Source organism: Zosterops lateralis, assembly GCF_965231275.1.
Source record: "Zosterops lateralis genome assembly, chromosome: 10".
Classification (NCBI taxonomy): domain Eukaryota; kingdom Metazoa; phylum Chordata; class Aves; order Passeriformes; family Zosteropidae; genus Zosterops; species Zosterops lateralis.
Window position 1 is genome coordinate 25,882,717 of NC_139770.1, and position 20,042 is coordinate 25,902,758.

At 39.7% G+C, this 20,042-nt stretch overlaps 1 protein-coding gene across 5 annotated transcripts in view; it reads left to right on the forward strand.

Moving 5' to 3' along the window:
- Window positions 1–20,042, forward strand: part of CLSTN2 (calsyntenin 2) — a 267,508-nt gene that overhangs the window by 171,772 nt on the left and 75,694 nt on the right. For all 5 annotated transcript variants that reach the window (XM_083868329.1, XM_083868331.1, XM_083868332.1 and 2 more), the window contains exons 3-4: window positions 12,166–12,361; window positions 14,010–14,218. In XM_083868329.1, the coding sequence (XP_083724455.1) occupies window positions 12,166–12,361; window positions 14,010–14,218 (405 nt within the window). The remainder of the gene's footprint in view (window positions 1–12,165; window positions 12,362–14,009; window positions 14,219–20,042) is intronic.

Sequence of the window (20,042 nt, forward strand, 5' to 3'; positions counted from 1 at the left end):
CCAGAAGTGGGCAGCAGATATGGAGCAGAGGTCGAAGAGAAAGAGCCAAGTAATTAAATATATACAGTGGAGCTGGCAAAAATGTGTTTCTCAAAAGTGTAATTGTACTGAAGTAGAAGCATTTTGTGGATTTTTTTTTTATGTTTGTGCCTTTTCTGTGGTGGTGAGGGGGATTTAGAGAGGACTGGATTGAGGGTCTGACCTTTCTGTGAAAACAACTATTTTGACACAACTCAGTTTCATGAAAACAATTTAATAGTTTTTGATTTTACATTGGGGAAAAAATGCTAACACCATACGCAAAGCTGCTGAACGACACTCTTTCTATCCTCTGTGGAGCTCCTGCTCAAGGGGGCAAGAAATAGGATAACATGTAATAGATATAGCAAATAAATAGGGGTTTTCAGTGATAAAAAGCAAAAACTCCAACATGTTGAGCTCACTGTCATTTTGAATTTACAGTTTAGAAAGAAAAGCTCTTTGCATTGCTAAATAATTAATATGAATAAGATATCCCATTGTAAAATCTTAGAAGGGAGAGAGACCCTGTTTTTACAATGGAGTTCTCAATGCTTGTCCTGTATCTTTAGGTTCAATACAGCTGCATCTTGTATATCCACTATAGTTATTTTCATGTCAGTGAGAGTATAAAAACCTTAATCTAAGTTTTCATATAGGGAAAGTTACTTTATTCTCCTACTGACCATACCATTCATGAAAGAGCCATGTTTGCAAACAGTCCAAGATTTACCGGAGCACACTCCTCCCTGCCATTATAAATATTGAGCCATAGGGCTGTGCTTCTGGAATTGTTTTTGTGGCTGGAGTCCCATAGGAATCATGGAATAGATCAGGACCTCTTCAGGCTGGCAGTTCTACATTGAAAAACAAGAATCTTACTAAACTTTGAGTAGGAATCAGTTACTATGTCTGAAAAATATGTGATTTTGCGCTGCTTAAGTATTTGTGCTACTGTTAGGAGAATGAAAAGCTGGGAAGAAGGAGCAAAATGTAAAGTAGGAGTTGCCCAAGGGCAGCTGGAAGTACTGAGGTAGTCAGCTCACACAGCTCAGGTTCTCACACCTCTCATGTGTCAGATACTGAGCCGGAGCAGGCCAAGGCAGCTCTGCCCAAAGCTGTGCTGGGGAGTCTTGGATTGCTGTGTCTGAAGAACTGTGTTCTCCTGAGCTGCCTGGGAGTGACACAGCACTGCAAGCTTGTACTGCACAAAAACACAGACATTTACTGCCTACCTGAACTCTGATCAGTGGCTGGAGCTGTCTCCTGTATTATTGGGCTGGTGGGGAGCAACCTTGGACTTAAGACCAGCATGATATAAAAAGGCATTGACATTTCTCTTCATAAAGATATGGTAGGAAATACTACACTAAATAGAACAAAAGAGGAGAAGACGTTGAGGCTCAGAGGGATAGGATGAACTGAATATATTTTGTTAGAAATAGAAAAAGCAATTCTAAATGTCCAAACAAATTAGAGTACAACTGATCTCCTAGGGAGATGTGCACTTCCTTTTTCTTTTGATGAATTTTGTTATCTTCACTATGTGATTTCTATTCTGATAAAAAATCAGATGCTATAATTTTGACTGTGTTTCTTTTCATTTGAGATGATGCTTTGTCACAGCAGCATTTGTGTCCAAAGTAATTTATCCTGTCTAGAGATCCAATCCAAAATATGATTATACATCAGGAGCTGAGTATTTCAGATTGTTTAAAGACAGGCAAGCAGAAGTAAAGACAAACAAAAAAGCCATGATGAGGAGGAACCATATGGTAGTCTTGTAACAATTAAACTCAGTGCTCTACTTTGCTGCGTGTCTGCAGGATGCACAGACTAATCCCTTGTGTCCAGGCTCCATGCCAAGATTAAATTAATGTTCCTAAATTTTTTATTTAATCTGCTTCTGTAAGGAGAGGCCACAGCAGAGGAAACAGCTGAATGAAAACTTGAGGATGTGTGAGCACTTTATCCCTTTCCTAATCTCTCACTCAATGCCTTGCCTCTCATGTGTGTTTTTGTGGGCAAAATGTGGAAGAGTCCTAAGACACCTAATGCGTCTCTGAACTTTTACTGCATGTGTTAGCAAGCCACTGAAAAGGTCCAAACTTTCCCTTTGAACTCATTTCATAGACTGCCAATGTCATGCAAGCTCCACAATTACTCAAAAGTAGAATATTATTCTACAGTTGCTATTTTGCAGGACAGCCATAGCTCCTAGTACTTAGCTCTCCTCTGATTTGAATGGTTGAGTTTGCTGTAAATTATGTGCTAGCAAGTCCAGAGTTCCTGGTATAGCTCTCAAGTTAGAGCTAGCTCATGCCTTTGATTCAAAAAGAACAGAAAAATTGATTGATCATTCACTGTATGCTTTGAATTAGTTAACTATGCCCCAAAACAATGCCTTTAAAATTATTCAGGTAATAATAATTTAATAAATTCAACATTTTCCAAGCTGCTTTATCTCAGAAATTGTCTGCCTTGATATAAGGCCCTAGGGAAAACAGTTTAATTAAAAAGTAAGGTTTTCTGTCAATCTGCTGAGTCCTCTGCAGACTAAACAGCTGCTGATTTTCTACTCTGAGTGTGACATGGTGATGTTCATTTTCTTATTTATCTCTGTGTATCTCAAAAGGGAGTCAAATATAGCAGGTCATGTTGGAGCATCTATCCTGCTGCAGGAAATATTTGTATTCGGTTTCCTTGTAGGACTGTAGGAATTCTTTAAGCAATATATATTCGCTAACCAACATTACTTAGTCTAGGTCTCTATTTAATTGAAAATCTTAGGAACATTAGCTGTCACAGCTACTTTCTTATGCTTTTAATTAGCATTTTTTTTAACTGCTCAGTAATACTTAGTGGAGAAAATTATTGCAAGCATTGTAATAACCTTTTTAATGTTACATGCAGAGACCTATAGGTCAATCTTTTAAAAACAGGTCCACTTGTTTTTTTAAAGGATATGCACAGTAAATTGGGTCAGGGCCTCATAAGGCAAGTTATCTCCTATTTTTCTCAGTGTAGACCTCACTAATCTAGAGGAGAAATAGCTTTGTGAAATAGTTTTCATCTTTCAGGCATGAACGTGGAATTAGGCCAGTGGGAGCATCTGGGCCTCTGTGTTTCCTGGAAGAAGAGTGTCAAAGCAAAGTGCTGTTTGATCTGCTACAGCAGCGCCAAAGCTGCAGTCCCAACTGCAGGCTTGCAGCCTCGACTGAGCACTGGCCAAAGAATGCAGGCAGTGTCTGTGAAGACAAAAACGTAGAGGTGTTTGTGATTGTTTATTGACACCTGACACCTGTGCAAAAGGAAAGTGGAAAATGACCCAGCTGGGAACTATGTAATTCACAGCTTCACTTGGCTCCTGGAGGATAAAGTTCCTTTTATTAATGTGCTTTTTCCACAGGTTTAATTACATGGTTGCAAGATTAGTTTTTCAAATAGTTCATTATAATGTGGTATTGTAAAAAATGCCAAGACAAACATTTCTCAGTGATGCTCATGTGACTGTTAGAGACACTGTGCTGTGCCCTACAGCACTGTAACTAAATAGGGACAGCAGTTCCAGTGTGTGTGGCTGTGTGGCGTTGGATGCACTCCTGAATCTATGGGATACTTCCACACATGAAACTTGAGGCTGACAAAGCCTTCCATTGGTTCAGTGGGCATGGAGCTCCACACATTGATTATAAAAACTATACTTTTTGCTACTGTTCTTAAAATCATGCTTCCTTTTCTTCCTCTCTTGAATCTTGCTGATTTTAGAAAGATTAAAAGATTAAGAAATGTTTCAAATTATTTGCAATACAATGTTAATTTGGTAAGGGTTTGATTGATGGGAGGAAAGAATGACAGTATTTTATATTTCTACGCTTTTAGAATAGAGTGTGCTTGCGAAAGGCACAGTCAGTAGTTAATTAGGCACATCTTTATGTGCACAAACATTTATCTCATTGTTACTTATTTTTCTAATGCACCTCAATGTTTATTGTAATTTTCAAATAAACATCTATCAGTTCTCCATCATTTGGGCTGGAATGCAGACCTGAGTGGGACGTATTGTGCATGTCAGCAGTGGAGAATTCCAACAAAGCAATGTGGTCAGATATCTCACTAGAATCACAGTTTGTCCAGAAAAATCACATTTTTAAAGCAAGATTTATGTAAATAAAATTGTAGAGTAGGGAAACTTACTGTGAAGCCAGGAGGAAACCCAGATATCACTGCTGCTTTTATGCTGCCCACAGAACTATCTTTTTATCCTGAACAACTGGTCCCTGCTTCAGCAGAAGGATGAAATCTGGTTCATTTGGTGTGAGCTTATGGCAACAATGGATTACTTGAAGTGTAAGTTTCCCTCTCTTCCAGTTTCAAATCTATGGAACAGGAAGGGTAGCAGTGTATTTATGCTCTTGCTCTGCACTGTGTTGCCCATAAAATTAAATATGAGAAAATAATAAATTTTGGTATTATAGTAAGGCATGAATACCTCCTTCTATTCATGACTTCAGTATTGCTTCCTAGAATTCAGTATTTCAGTGTGAGTTTAATAGTATTGAATTAAATGAGCTGAAAAAGCATATACAGTAGTTACTACTTTATTTTTTTCCCTGTCCTTTCAGATATTTTACATCTCTAACTACTATTTTGCCTCCTTTTCCCAAACAATTGCTCTTTCCTCCTTCAAAACACAACCTACTGCATTCAGTAATAATTTAAACAGTGGCTACAGCCTGTGACAGAAAAATTTGTCCAAGCTGTAAACCTTTCCAGTGGCAAGGAGACACTCAAAGGGTCACCAGCTCTGCACTGCAGAAGGTATTTGCAGGATTCCAGCAGAGAAACTTGTATACAGCTGTTATTGTGGAAGGCTGGATTGAAAAAAAAACCAGCTAGAGAAACAGCAACGCCTAAAAGAACTTATTGGGAATTCTGACAATGACAATATGTCATGGGTCAGTGCTGTATTTCTGAGAAAACAGCAAACCAAGCAGAGTCCCAGTAGGGCACTTATTTGAAGATGTCCATCCAAGTGCCAAGAGAGAGCTTTGCTGATAAATTTTCCAAGAACAGCATGCCTGTGTTTTTGGATTTCCATCCACCTGTAAAGCCTAAGGATTCGAGTTTGATTCATACAGAGAGTACTTCAATTTTGTTGACAAACTTATAGTTAGAACAAGAGAAAAGTCATGCCACAAGCAAATCCACAATTATATAAAATTCTTGGAAGTCTACTGGTGACATGTAGTGCATGGAGAAGATTCATTAGTGGTGGCTGTCAGATACCTATGTTAGGACTTGATGGATCCGTGGAGCTGAATGGTCTTGAAGGACACACCTAAGGAAACAGCAGTGTTATTGTCATTCATGTGCAAAGCTTTAGAGGTCACTGTAACACCTTCATCATGGCATTTCTGTCCTTTGCATCAAAAATTGATATGCATCTGCCCTGAACAAGGGTTTTGTCTCCTTCAAGGTGGGAGTGGATTTCCTATGTGATCCTGGGGCTTTCATTCTTAGACACTTTGGGATCTTCCAGGGTCTCTGTGCTTACTGCAACCTTAATTTTAAATAAAGGATTATCTATGTTGATTTCTACATTGGAGAAAAACACACATGGAAGTGTAATAAAAGACTAGAGAGTAATAAAATCAGGACAGGATATGAATGTAAATGAGTAATTTTGTCAGCAGCAAACTAATGAAGCCTAGTTTCCAAGAGGTTTGAGCTTCACGTTTGATTTACTGCTACCTAAAAGGGACAAGATAGAATTGAAGCTTTTCTTCTTGTTGAGATATAGAACACATTTGTGTGCTGTTTGCTGTTCAGTGAGGTGTGACCACTTTGTCACCTCTATGCTTTTTTTCTAGCATCTCTGTATTGTGAAGCTGCATCATTTCATAGCACTCAAGGGAAAAAAATCATGTCTATAAAACATAGAGCATGCAATTATCACTGAGGTTGGAAAGACTTTTAAAATCACTGAGTCCAGCATTAACCCAGCACTTCCATGCCCATCAGTAACCTGTGTCCCTGCGTGCCACATTTACATGTCTTTTGAATCCTTCCAGGGATGCCACCACTGCTCTGGGCAGCTTGTGCCAGTTCCTGACCCACACTTCTGGTGTAAACATTTTTCCTAAGATCCAATCTAAACCTGCCCTGGTGCAACTTGAGGCCATTTACTTACCCTATCAGTTGTTATCTTGGAGGAGAGACTGACTCCCAACCCACTAGAGCCTCCTCTCAGAGAGCAATGAGGTCTCTCTTGAGCCTCCTTTTCTGCAGGCTGAGCCCCCTCAGCTCCCCTAGCTGCTCTTCACCAGTCTGGTACTCCAACCCTTCCCCAGCTCCGTTCACCTCTCTGGACTCATGACAGCCCCTCAGTGTCTTTCTTGCAGTGAGGGACCCAGGACTGGGCATGGGATTTGGTGTGTGGCCTCCCCAGTGCTGAGTACAGGGGGAAAATCACTGGTCCTGCTAGCCACACTGGTCCAGGCCAGGTGTCTTCAGTCTTTTGGACCACCTGGGCACACCTGGCTCTGTTTCAGCCACTGTTGACCAGCACCCCCATTCCTGTTTTGCTGGGCACTTTCAGTCACTGTGCCCCAGCCTGGAGCACTGCAGGCTTGTGGTGGCCCAGCTCTTGGCCTTGCTGAACCTCAGCCAGCCCAGTGAAACAACATTTGGTGATTCGTGATTCCCATGCAGCTAGTGGCTTTTTAAACTATTGATGCCAATGATGGAATGTCAGAGGTCCTAGCTTTCCATCTGAAGTCTTCAGTAGTCTTGGTGTACCAATGAGGAAGTAGCAAAGGGAGCTGTGAAAGGCCAAATAAACATGCAGTGTCTTTTTTATTCTGAAAATGATTTCAAGTGAATGAGGCTGTGTAGTTATTAAAGGAGTAATATTGAGGATTATTATTTTACTGCAAGAAGCATGAATCTTGTGTTTCATATAAAAGGCAGTAATTTCTTATACAGTCTTATTGATTAAGGCTTATAATTGCTAAATCTTGCATGTAAATGTGACTGAATGTGAAACATTGTCTTTATCAGTTTCCAAACAGTGGATAAATTTGTTGGTTATGTTTCAGAAATTATGAACCATAAGTAGCTTTTTTCAGGCTATTAAATTTTTTACAGAAAAGAAATTATATCCTTATTATCCCTGAAGTAATAACATATGGATCTACCAAGGATTTCAAACTTAAAAGAATGTAAACTTCAGAATTAATAGGTTCTTATGGCTAATGATAATCTGAATGATTTGAAGAAAAAACGTGTCCAGATTTTAGTTAAAATATATTAAAGTGAAACTCTCAGCAGAGTTCAACCCTCCCACCAGAAAGTTTTATAGGAAGCAACTGGAAGCCCTCAGAGTGTGCTTCCTGGCCTGGGAGAAGAGATATTTTCCCTTTGCCCTAGCAACTGCTATAAGATTTCATGAATGTGCTTCTACCTTTACATGGGGTCATCAACTTATCCTTTTTTAAACAATTCAGTGCTACCACCATTGATCACAAAATCCTATATCCACCAGCTCCCAAACCCATTCAAATGAAATGTAATTAAAAACAAAGCACAGAATTTTGCTGGGTTCTCTGCTGGGAGAAAAACCACGTCCCAGTTTGCACTCTCATTATTTCAGATTTGCAAAGGAGAAGAGAGGAAGGTGGTGTCAAGGTCCTGGAACTTCAGTGGTGAGTCTGAGTAGGAGAGAAACCTTGCCTCCTTTTCCTCCAATGAGTTACAAACTCATACTTACCTGAGACCCCAGTGCTATAAACTTGGCACAGTTCCCATTGGCATCATGTAGGTCTAGGGTTAGCTCAGCTGGGTTGAAATAATGCTCTGTAGCTCTATTTAATAATGAGAAATAGTATCTGTTAGATTTTTAAAACACTGTCACTAATGCTTAATAAAAGTAGTGCTATATATCTGTCAATGTGTGTGTGCTTGGCAGTGGACCTTACTTAATTTTCTGCTTTGTCACAGCTCTTACAACTCTGTTATCATTTCCACTTGCAATACAGCCATGAAGACACTTTTTAAAAAACATCATGATCCTATACATTTAAATTTTTTGACAGCATTAGTTCATTTCTTTGGTAACAGCAGTAGAGCCCTTTTTTTGGAAAAAGGAATCTTACCCAGTTTTTAAAAACATTTGCAATTGTTTTCAAATAAGCAAGTTTCTGTTGCCAAATTCTGGAAGTGCATGTGGGTTTTTTGCAGTATGTTTACAAATATCTCACCATGCCCAGGCAGCTGTCATTGTTTTATCTTTGGCAAATGGGAATATGGAGAAAAAAATTAGAGTTATATTTAAAGCTGGAGTATCTTGCATAGGAGTAGGATATAGAGACTTCTAAAATATTTTATGAGAACTAATTGGAAATGTGCTGTTTCTGATTGCTTTGCATTAGGGCTCTGCCTTTGGAGAGGGAAAAATGATAAATATTTAGATTAGGGCTGAGAGAACGTTGTTCTGCCCAGAGCTGTTTTTTAAGAACTGTAGCATGGACGTCTGCAAATGCTGTCTTGTTTGCAAACAGTGGATCAATAAAATAATAAACACAAACCACTGAAGTTAGGATTTCTGTTGATGGATTGTGCATCTGAGGAAAACTTTATTAAGAAACTATGAAGACCAGTCTTTATAGAACACAACAAACAGTATTTTCCATTAGACTTCCCATGTTTGCACTGGTTTATTTTGTTTTCAATTAAAATAAAACTGAAATCCACAATATGATTTTAGATTAATGATTTGTTTTGAAGTTACAAGGAAATGCGAGTAATTTTTTTTTTCAAAAGTTGTTTGTGACAGCAGTGGGATACAAACTCAGTGATCAGTGCCTGTGGTTAAAGATGAACAAGTTGCTTCCCTTCAGACTTCTCTTCATCTCGTGCTTTGGCCCTTGTGCACAGTTCATTAGCACTCTGCAGCCTGCTTTTATTGATGTGCAAGGTGTTTGTGTTTTTGAAAATCTGATTCTCAGGTGTCATGGTTTAAAAGCAAAACGAGTGAGAGACTCCAAGTCAGAAATACAATTTAATAAGAAGAAAGGTAAAAAGGTAAAAATAAAATAAATGCAATAACACAAAAGACCACTGACAGAGTCAGAATACAACCTGAGCAGGGTGGTGGAAGCAGTCCAGATGAGATGGTCTTCCTGAAGCAGTGATCCTGTAGAAAGGTCTGGTAGCTCTGGTCCTCTTGGAATCCAGTAGGTAAGAGCTGCTTGTACTGTCCCAAATCCCAGCTTATATCCAGGTGAGAATGCTTGGCTCCTCCCCCTGGGTAGGGCATCTCACAATGGGATGATGAGTCGTGAAGTGGGTCCTTGATGGCCCATTAAACAGAGATAGCTCCTGGAGGGAGTTACCTGTGAGTCATGGGCAAGGCGTTGATGGGCCATTAGCAGAAGACAGCTCAAAGGCAGGGGGGCCTCAGAAGAACACTGCCCCACTTGGTTTAACAGCTCATGAAGATGGTGATAGTATAAATACTTTGTGTACATCCTACACTGCAACCCAGGACATCAGGCTAAAGTCTATTGCTTCTTCTGTAGTCCAAACATTTGAGCTCACTGAGTGTCTCTGTTGTTGGAGACAGGCACGCAACAGAACACACCAAAGTTCACGCGACAACAGCCGAATTTTATTGTTGGGCACCCCCTTTTATAGGGGCTTCAAATTTCCCATCCCTGCACATCTGATTGGTTGGGCTTTTAACTCCACCCAGCTCCCTGGCCAATGATATGTCTGCATTCATGATGGAATCAGACTGGTGGGGGTCACCTGTTGGAGTTCAAATCCAACTCATCATTACCATACCCAGGGACTTGTTTACTTCTATTCTCTAACTAACCAGGCTGGTGGAGTTGGTGTCTGTTATGGCCAATTTTATCTGCACAGCTTACCAACAAGCTGTAGTTGTCACAACTGAGGGTGAACAGCAGAGTGCTTGGAAAAGAGTCCAGCTTTGTCCTGGGAAACTCCACAACCCTCTCACACCCCTGGAGGGAGAGGGTACAGTAGGAATATGTCTAAGCAATGCTCAATGTATGTTTTCAGTGTCTCCTAATTACAAAAACAACTGTGTACTGATCCTTTAAAGACATTCATGGGACTGATTGCAATTGTTAAGTGTGGGATTTGTCTGCCTAAATGTCAGTGCATGTAGCTGAGCAAAGATTCAGCTCCTGTGGTCATGGAGGGAAACCTGTGTGATGATAGTTGAGGCAATATTCTATAAAATCCTGTGTTTGTGTATCTTTTCTCCACCCTCCCTGCTGTGGTTTCCCAGTGTTGCTGGCTCCAGCCAGCCCTGGCATCACCGCAACTTGGGGGTCTTTGAGTCAGTGAAACAGAGCCACCGCTAAGGCGCAGATGAAATGAGAGATGGGACCCTCCGATGAAACACTAACTGAGGTTTTATTCCAACCCCAGGGCCATGGCTCCAAGACTGAGAGATGGAGAGCAGGAGAGACGGAGACACCTCGAGCGCCTGAAGGGTTCAGTTTTTAAAGGGGGAAAAGAACATGTGGGACAGCAGAACATGGGGACCAATGACAGGAATTCAGGGTACATAATTTAACTTGTAGGAGGGGGAAACCCTGGCTCCAACCAATCACCCAGGACTCTTCTTAGAAGTTTCCAGACACTGGGAGAGGTCTCTGGTTGACTGACAGGAGCAGGTGCCATGTAAACAACAAGATTGACTGCCATTTGGTCTTAAGAATAGGAAGAATAAGGGGTAACAAGGCATGAACTATTCGACTTAAACACATAACATATCAGCAAAGGATAACCATCAGCGCTCATCAACCCACCGCCACACCTCCCTGCACACATACCCTTGCTATTTTTTATTTTTCACACATAATCAGAATTATGAACTTCAGTACTTTTACAAAGTCACTGTCTGTTCTCTTTTGCAAAAATAAATAGTGTATTTTAATAGAGAAAGGAGAGCCAGGCCTAAGTTAGAGGTCATAGATTCAGAGTTAATTTAGAATTTGATACTTGGCTCAGGTATGAATGGCAAGGAGATTTTCAAAAGGCTCCAACTGTAAATGAGAAATAAATGGAAAAGTATTATGTGAGTGGGAGATGGCTTTGAATTTATAATGCATGTTCTGAGACTGACTTGCTCATAAAAGAGCATGTGTTTAATGTGTCATTAAAATATTTAAGTCACGTTGATCTTTGTATAAATATTTCATTTTCAAAGTTGGATTCTGGAGTGGTTAAAAATGAACTCCGTGTGCATATCCTTGCTATCATTCTGAAGGATAATAAAAGGAACTCTAGAAACTGGATCTTTTTTCCCTGTCCAGTCTCATAGTCTCACAAAATTCTTTATGTTGTCTTTTGTGACCAAATAATTTTTTTTAGTCCTTGCTATATCATCTTTTCTGTTCTGTAGTACTCCTCTGAGAGATGGTATGGATCTATTATATTAGGAAGCAGTTTGGAGGCAGAGTGAGCTGCTGCCAAGAAGGCACCCGTGTATGAGAGTGAGAATGTGGGAGGGTGACTGAGATGTCCAAAAGGGACACTTATCTGTGTGCCTTCAACTACTTCTGTTCCAAAGATGATGTCTGTCTGCAAATCAGGATGTATTTTGAATGTGCCCAAGTTCTGCACCCTTAATTTTTCCACAGTTGGGAAACTAAACTCCAAGAATCTCTACATCTGCAGCCTGCAGCTGCATCTGCTACCTGGCAGTTCAAGTGGCTCAAGGAGTGACAGCAGTTAAAAAAAGACCACCTTTGAAGTATTATCTATTTTACTTCTTGCTATTTAAATAAATACAGTCTCTTAATTTAGCTCAAAAATAATTTAGCTCACCATTACTGGTGGTGCCATATGGAATGGCCTCTGGGGCTTTCAGAAACCATTTAGTACTGACAGAGGAAGAGGGAGGAGTGTGCTTGGAGCTACACTCAGTGTATCCCACTGCACAAGTACCTGATTGATAGCCCTTTTGGATACACAGTGACCTGGTACCTGAGTCTGTATGTCCCTCCTCTGGAACAGCAGGTGAAATACAAATGAACTTTGCAGATGTCACTCCGGTGCATAAGCCTTAGACCTCCCCCAGTTATGATTGTTTTGTGCTGTTGCTCACAGGTGAAATTTGTGCTTTTAAAATCCATGGGCAAGAAATGCCCTTCGAGGCCGTTGTGCTGAACAAGACATCTGGAGAAGGTCGGCTTCGAGCAAAGAGTCCCATTGACTGTGAGCTGCAGAAGGAATACACGTTCATCATCCAGGCCTATGACTGTGGATCAGGACCAGGTGGAACAAACTGGAAAAAATCTCACAAGTGGGTGAAAATGAGGAGAAATATATTTTTGCTTTGGCATACATTAGCTCTGTAGTCTACGTTATTGTCAGGTAGAAAGCAAATAAAACAAAGATGACCCATTGTTGCGACATTCCACCCATTTTTTCATTCCTTTTTCCTATTAGAAAATATATTCCTTTTTGTTTGCTTCAGTCAAAGCTTTGGACAGGACCTGCGTTCAAGTGGATAAATGCATCTCTGTTTTGGTTTATATTTTTCATTCTTGCTTTCATGTTGAATACATCCAGGTCATAGAAGCTGACTTTCAGTGGATATTTGCAATTTTTAAATGGGTTTTCTCCCTGCTCATTTAATTTCAAATGGTAAGAAAAGAGGAGTCATCCCCTTTTTTAATATATGTATGTCATAAGCTGAGCAGTGTCACATTTGAGTGGTGTCTGACCTCAGCCTTTGTCCAGCAAGTCTTAGAGAAAGTGAAGTCCTCTGAAGAGGAGTGTATTGAAAGTCAGTAGGTGGTACTTTTTACTGTCTGGAGCCAATTCCCTGAATAAGCTTAGGTGGCACAGTGCCTTTTTCCCCTTTGAATTCATAAAACTAAGATCCAGATCATTTGTCATTAAAGATGAATTTAACTCATGTAGATGTATAAGTGCTGTACAAATAGTTCATTTTGCTGAGAGCCATTATAATAAATTATTTATAGTAATCATTCTTCCTTTTGCTCATCCAGGACACACGACAATTAGAAAATTAATTAGGTCTATAATGCATGCTGAAGTTTTCAGTATATTTAAAAAGAATAAAGATTTAGGAGGAAGCCTGCAATAGCAGATAACCATCAAATTGCAGAAACAGGTTTTCTTCACAATATCAAATTTTATTATATTTCCCCCTCTCATGTCAGTAACAACCTGGTAGAAATCCAGTGGAAAATTGGTGAAAAATTTTGGTCCAGTCTTGACTAAATGAAATCTGGCCCACTGCCACCAGACTTTGTCTAGTAGCATATGCTCAGCCACCCTGCCTGGGGTCCCAGCCTTTACTGCGGCTCTGCCATTGCTCCAGAACATCCCTTCTGTGTCCCTCTGGGACCCTGTCTATCAAACCAGAAAGCAAATCTTTCCAAAGCAAGGCCTTTAGGGTTTATTTATTAAATACCAAAGGCCTTGGTGGGCTACATGTAGAGTGTTGTACATTACATGTTGTTACATTAAATGTTGTTATGTTGTACAGTGTTTAAATCTAACTGAAGGATTAGGTAATTAGCATCAGCAGAAGGTGAGAGCCTTACTTATGTGTGGAAGAATGTATGTAAACTGATCCTTTTTAGGTATTGGATATGGAAGACTATTGTGATTTTTTTTCCTCTTTGCTTATTTTACCCTATAATGATATCACTGACTTTCTGCTGGGGTTCATTTTTAGAGGCAGATTTTAATAGGGAGCACCATGAAACTGTCTCCCTACAAGCCTTTTACCTACTGCCACATAAAGATACTAAACTGGGCAAATTAAACATAAAAAATTCAGTAATATCTCATTTTAATAGGGGCTCACATAATTTTCTAGATACATTTTGTTAGTCTTTTCAAGTGTTTTGAAAAGAAACTCTTAGAGGTCACAATAAATTAATTTTTCTCTTTGATATTTTCTGTGCCTATTCTAGGGCAGTAGTCCATATCCAGGTAAAGGATGTCAATGAGTTCTCCCCAGCATTCAAGGAGAGCATGTACAAGGCCTCAGTGACAGAGGGGAAGATCTATGACAGCATTCTGCAGGTGGAAGCCATAGACGAGGACTGCTCCCCACAGTACAGCCAGATCTGCAACTACGAGATTGTCACCACAGATGTGCCCTTTGCCATCGATAGGAACGGTGAGTGCTGCCACAGCAGGGCTGTGTGCAGGGCTGTCAGTGCCTGGGGGCACAAGCTGATCACCTGGCTGGAGAGAGCTCCAGTGAGAAATCCTGTTTCTCATCTCTGAGAACGGAGGAATCCTCACACTGAGCAGTTCCATCCCTTTTGTCTAGCACTGGGGGAGAAAGCAGTGCAGTAATGTCTTGTGAAAATTAAACCACCAGATTTAGGTGAGCAACATGATTCTCGGTCACTCAGTCCATTCTCCTAATGGTCTCAGATCCTGTTTCCCGCCCAAGTGATGGTATTCCCCAAGGCAGTATGTATTCCCCAAGGCAGGGTTTATTCACTGGATTACAGCTAGTCCCATTCCCCTGAACTTCCTCAAGCAGAGCCTGAATATGTAGTATTCTGCATATGTTTATTGATTATTAAAGCTTTTAGAATCACAGGTCCACAGACCAGCCCAGTTGTGGGACTTCCTGAAGTGATTCCATTATTCTGCAGCATGGAAGAAAATGTACTTTGGAGAATTAGTACCATTTCTTAAGTTTTTGTTGGTTGGTTTTGGTTGTTTTTCTAAGGTAGGTATTTTATATTTTAGGGGAAATAATAAACCATATTAAGTTTTCTATGTGCAGCAGTTTTTGACCTTGGTGGCCCTGTATGTCAGCTTCCTGGAACAGCAAAGAACATGGAACTGAGTTTGGGAATGGTGGCTGAGCTGCATGAAAAGTGTGTGGAAGGTCCTTCCTCCCATTCTCTGCTTGCTTCAGACAATACAAAATAGTTTCCCCAGAAGAAACACCCTGTGTGCATATCCAGCAGTGCTCTGATTTATCTCTCCTAGCAGAAGGATTTAATCCCTGTTGTTTTTAGGAGGAGAGTACAGTTTGGAAGTTAAATCTGATTTTTGGCCAAATTGTAAATTGAAAGCATGCATGGAGCTACTGTTTCCTCTAAGCAGTCATTTTCATGTTGGGGTGTTTTATAAAATGTCTTTACTCTGTTCAAAAATTATTCCTCTGTATTTGTGAAATTCTTGCAAAATGCACAGATGAGCATCTGAAGACAGCAACCTGTCACATCAATAAATTGTTATGACTTTGGGGAAAAATCCATCTCATTATCACACACTGGGAAGGAAGTGTATGGTATAGGAAGTGTAATCATGAGGAATATGTTTGTGTTTGAGTAAATGAGGTCAGCTGGTATAGTAATCCTGAGGATTCTTGAGAATCCAGAGAACTGCACAAAGTATTTTGAACAGCAAGTGGGCATTTAGAGATATTTCTAAGGAAGCAATTCCTTAGAAGCTTTTCCTCTCCATGGATTTTTTTTCTAACTGAAAGAATTCCCATATTGTCATAAAAGAAAGTTCTCCATGTCTCTGAATCCATTTTTTTCCAAGGCTCCACGTGACTTGCCTGTGGAGAGTGGGTACATACAGAAATCACAGGTTGTATCATAATTTCCTGCAGGGTTTGTGGCAGATATGACGGACAGAGAATACCCTGAAATTGGCGTGATACAGAGCAGTCATTTCTACTTCTCGTGCCTTTTCAGCTCCTATCACACAGAGTAGCTGCCTCAGGAGTGTTCATGTCTTTTTTATAGTCAGAGACATGATCAAAAGCATGGGAAATGTCAGGAGTCCTTGGTTACATCTTGGTCCTCATGTGCCTGGGACCTGCTTTTCAGCAAAGGCAACGAGAAAATCCTTGATTTAAACGTGACTTTAAAGCCTGCAGTGAATAATTGGCATAAGGTTCTAATACTTGCAATTTTCTTCGTCATGAATTCAATTAATATTTTTGATCTATTTGTTCACTGAAAGAACAGCCACAACCAACAGTAATTGCAGTCTAATTTGCAATTTTTAAGATACTGGTAATTGCTTTAACCTACTGGGATTAGAGACAAAGTTAGAATAGATGGTTATACTTTTATTTAATGACAGAAATATGTTGCTTACTTCCAACACTGCTGAGAATGTCTCTCTATGGCAGCTGATATAAACTTTATCTGGATGCAAATTCTTCAGAAACACGCCCATTTTTGTTCCCTCTGGGGTGGTTAAAATAGATATATGAAATGCCAGGAACTGTCTGCTAATACTGTTCTAATTAGGATTTTGTTAACAGGGGGGTTTTTTAGCCATTGGGAAATACAAATCTAGGTTCTTGTGTCTTCTGCAAGTTATGGTTTTTTTATGCTTTTCAGTCACCTACATGTGGAGCTTCATTGTTCAGGAAGAGGATAACTAGATACCTTAAAATCAAATCTAAATATTGCAGCCCAAAAGTTGGAAGTGGGGTTGAATTGTGAGGAAAACATGCCACTCACTGTCTGCCCCAGATGGTGGATTTTTTCATGACCAATGTATGAAATCCACCTCAAACACGTCTGTAAAATATGAAGCTATTCCATCAGCTCTTTTTCTTTTGGCAGGTCATTGTCTTGTTAGGTAAAACTTATTCCATGTCTCAAGATCTATGCATGGAGCATTTTTTGGCCTTGAAAAATTATATTACACATTGGGGAAGGTTTGTGGAGAGGCAGAGAGAGCCCTGCAGGCTGTGTTGGTGCACAGGCTGCCTCATCCTCACTCCATAGGAGGCAGGAGTGGGTGGGCACAGGAAGCAGCATCAGCTACAGGTCCTTGTAACTTAGGCACTTTGGGAAGGTAATGTAAAACTTCCCAGTTACCTTTGGGAACTCTGGCCCTTGGTATGTGATTTCCTTGTAGATAAAATTATTTTGTGCTTTGAAACTATAGCACTAATAAAATTCAGTCTTGTATATAATGAGCCCAACTTGAAGAGTAATGAACTCTGAGTCATAAAATACAGTCATGTAAAGGCAGAGGACAAATTTATGCTTTGCTGTGCAAAGAACTGTGATTAAAGATATAAGGCATAATACGTTTTAAAGTAGTATTGCATGCAGATTAGTCTCATTTTCTCCTTAGCAGAGAAACCAAGTCAGTTACTGCAGCAATATTGTGTAGGCTTTTTACAGGTGACAGAAAAATTAAACCACAATGCACAGTTGGAATGCCAGCTGAACCCATTTCTATTCACATATCTTGTGCCTTATTTGTCAGGGATTATGGTCAGATGATCTGGGAACTCAGGTATAGATACAAATTCTGTCACAGCTCTGACCTAGTCTCACCTCAAAAATGGGGATGACTCTTATTTGACACCCAGCTCTGGGGAGCACTTCACAGGTGCGTGTTCAGACTGTTCAATGTGAAGATTAGACCTGTACCTGTCAGTACAGGTTTTATAAAGTTACAAATCCTTGACAGGACAGGACCTTACAAGATCACCCTTTATAGCACCCAGAACTGCAGTAGGAGCTGTGCAAACTTCATATTGCCAGAAAAGTAAAGCACAACTTTATGGCTGAATGCCTGCATTTGATATTTATTTATTTATTAAATGGCAGATTCTTTCCATTATCATTTAAAAAAATGAACCTTTTTGACAAGAAGATCAATGGATTTAGTAACTGTAGAATTTAGGAGGGAATTGCCATACTAAATCAGTCAAGTCTTTCCCCATTCTCGACTGCTCCAAAGTAAGGTGGAAGAGCTGTAAAAGAGGGATGGCTATATCCATCTATCCCTAAAACTGACCTTGAAGAAACAGAGGTGTAAATGTCTGTGTCCTCCAGAAGGACTTATTATATCCCTGTAGTCATTGATCTGCTTTTTGTTGTTTGAAAATTGATTATAGCTCTGGATATTACCAGAAAAAGGCAGGTATTTACAGAGACTGAAAAAAAAAAAGTATGGACTAATTTTAAATTGTGTAGTAATGTACTTACTTCCCCAATTAAAATTTTCTCTTTTTAATGTTATTAATTACTTTTTTTGTCTGTGGGTGAGATGTAAACAGAAACTTTCAGACTATCATCTCTAAAACTTTAATTACTCTGTGTTTATAGTGCTTCCCTTCTGTGTCTACTTTTTAATCTTATTGATCAAATTATAAAAACCCAAAGAATCATAAAGCACCAGAGGTAAGAGGTAAGAGAAAAAAGTTTTAAGGAAATCAATAAACTATTGGGTAATATCTGCAAGTCATCCAAATAACCTTCCAGAATAACACCTAAGAGTCAGAATCTTTATAGTACAAATCTGAAATGGCCATAATGAAATACAGATTTTGGAAGATAGATTTAATGAAATGTAAACATGTTGCAATGATATATAAATCATGTAGGACATTGTATGTGCCACACAAATTATATCAATCTGCTAATGAAAATTTGGACAATTTTGGTTTCTTGAGAATTATCTTTGCTGATCCCAGACTAAAAGAATACCAAGGAGAACCAAATAGGAAAATATAAAGATTCATGTAAGAAATAATATAACACAGAAAAGACAGAAGAACTGAGCAGATATAACATCAGTAATTAGGTACAAAGAGTGGGGGTTTTTCATCAAATCCTCTTAGGCAGCCCTTAACCAGGCAACTCAAGATAGTAAAATGGATGATTAGATTGTTTTGTCAATCACTAACTCAAAACCCAGAGAAGTAGTTGGTGTCGTTGCAGTTCTTGTGGGGAGGAAAGAGCTGTGCCCATGGCAGGCCTGAAAATGCCTGGCAAGATAGCCCAGAGAGAGAACTCTAGAGTCTGCAGGACACTGTCCTGTTTCCAAATTAGCCTTCAGCAGCTTGTTCCATTTCTTTCAAGACATAAAAATATGAGAAGGACTTGTCCTCCTCTGTGCCCTGTTCACAAAGAGAGTGAGACTCAGAGTCAGCAGTAAATGGGGTATTGGGTCTGACTTGTAGCTGCAGATGCAAGGGTCTATTTAAGCTACAGGTTTTGAACCTGAAGGTGGTGACAAATGCAAACAACAGCTTTTCTTGAGGCTTGACCTGGAAAGTTTTGCATCCCTTTCAATTAAACTCTTAGAGTTGGCTTTAATGTAGTAGTAGTTGTAGTAGTAGAAAGAAAAGTGGTGGGCTCTGACAAGATAAGGAGTGTGTAGCAGAGAGACACCTGCTAAAAGTCTTCGCTTGTCAAACTAATGGAGCTTTAGTGAAAGACTTCTTTAAAGAAGCTGCATTTGTCTGCTTTCTCCTGCCTCTCACTCGAGTGAAAAGAAAAACAAGACTGAAACCCAAATTCCCAAACCAAACCTAATGTTTTGTGCCTAAAAAAAGAGACTTTGGCTAGCATCTGCGGGGATCAGTTCAGTGCATCTGACTAAATTCCAGGATATGGGGGCTTCTTGTTTCAAATTTAGCACAAACAACTGGATTTTGCTGATCCTTGCTTGCAAGCAGTTGTTACATGTAGCACTGCTGCAGAGTAAGTTTGTTCCTTGAATTCTAGAACAAAAACCTTCATTCAAAGAGATGGTAAAACAAACAGCCCTAAGCAAAAGCGTGAAATGAATTAAACAGGATGAAGCTTCAACTTGTGCAAAAAGCAAATTTCAGTGGAAATGGGCAGAATTTAAATACTGAAGTTGTTAATAGAAAACCCATACATTTTGCATGGTGCTCTCCAGGAACTATTCAAAGATCTTTCCCTTTCCTTCTGAAATTTCTGATGTCTTTGTTCCCAAAGCAGGTAATTTGTCACCTTTATATGTGTCTCAGGTTCAGCAGACAAACCCTGCTGTTGCTGGGTTTTATTTTTCTATGTGATAACTCTGTGCTGCCCTATCAAATACTGCTAAGCACTGTAATGCAGGAGGTAATTCTGAGGCTCTTCCTATTTTTGAAATGTCTCTCACCTATAGGATAATAGCCTTTGGGAAAACAGGAAGATACTTGGATTCAGTGGATCTCAGGAATGTGGCTGTTAAAGCCA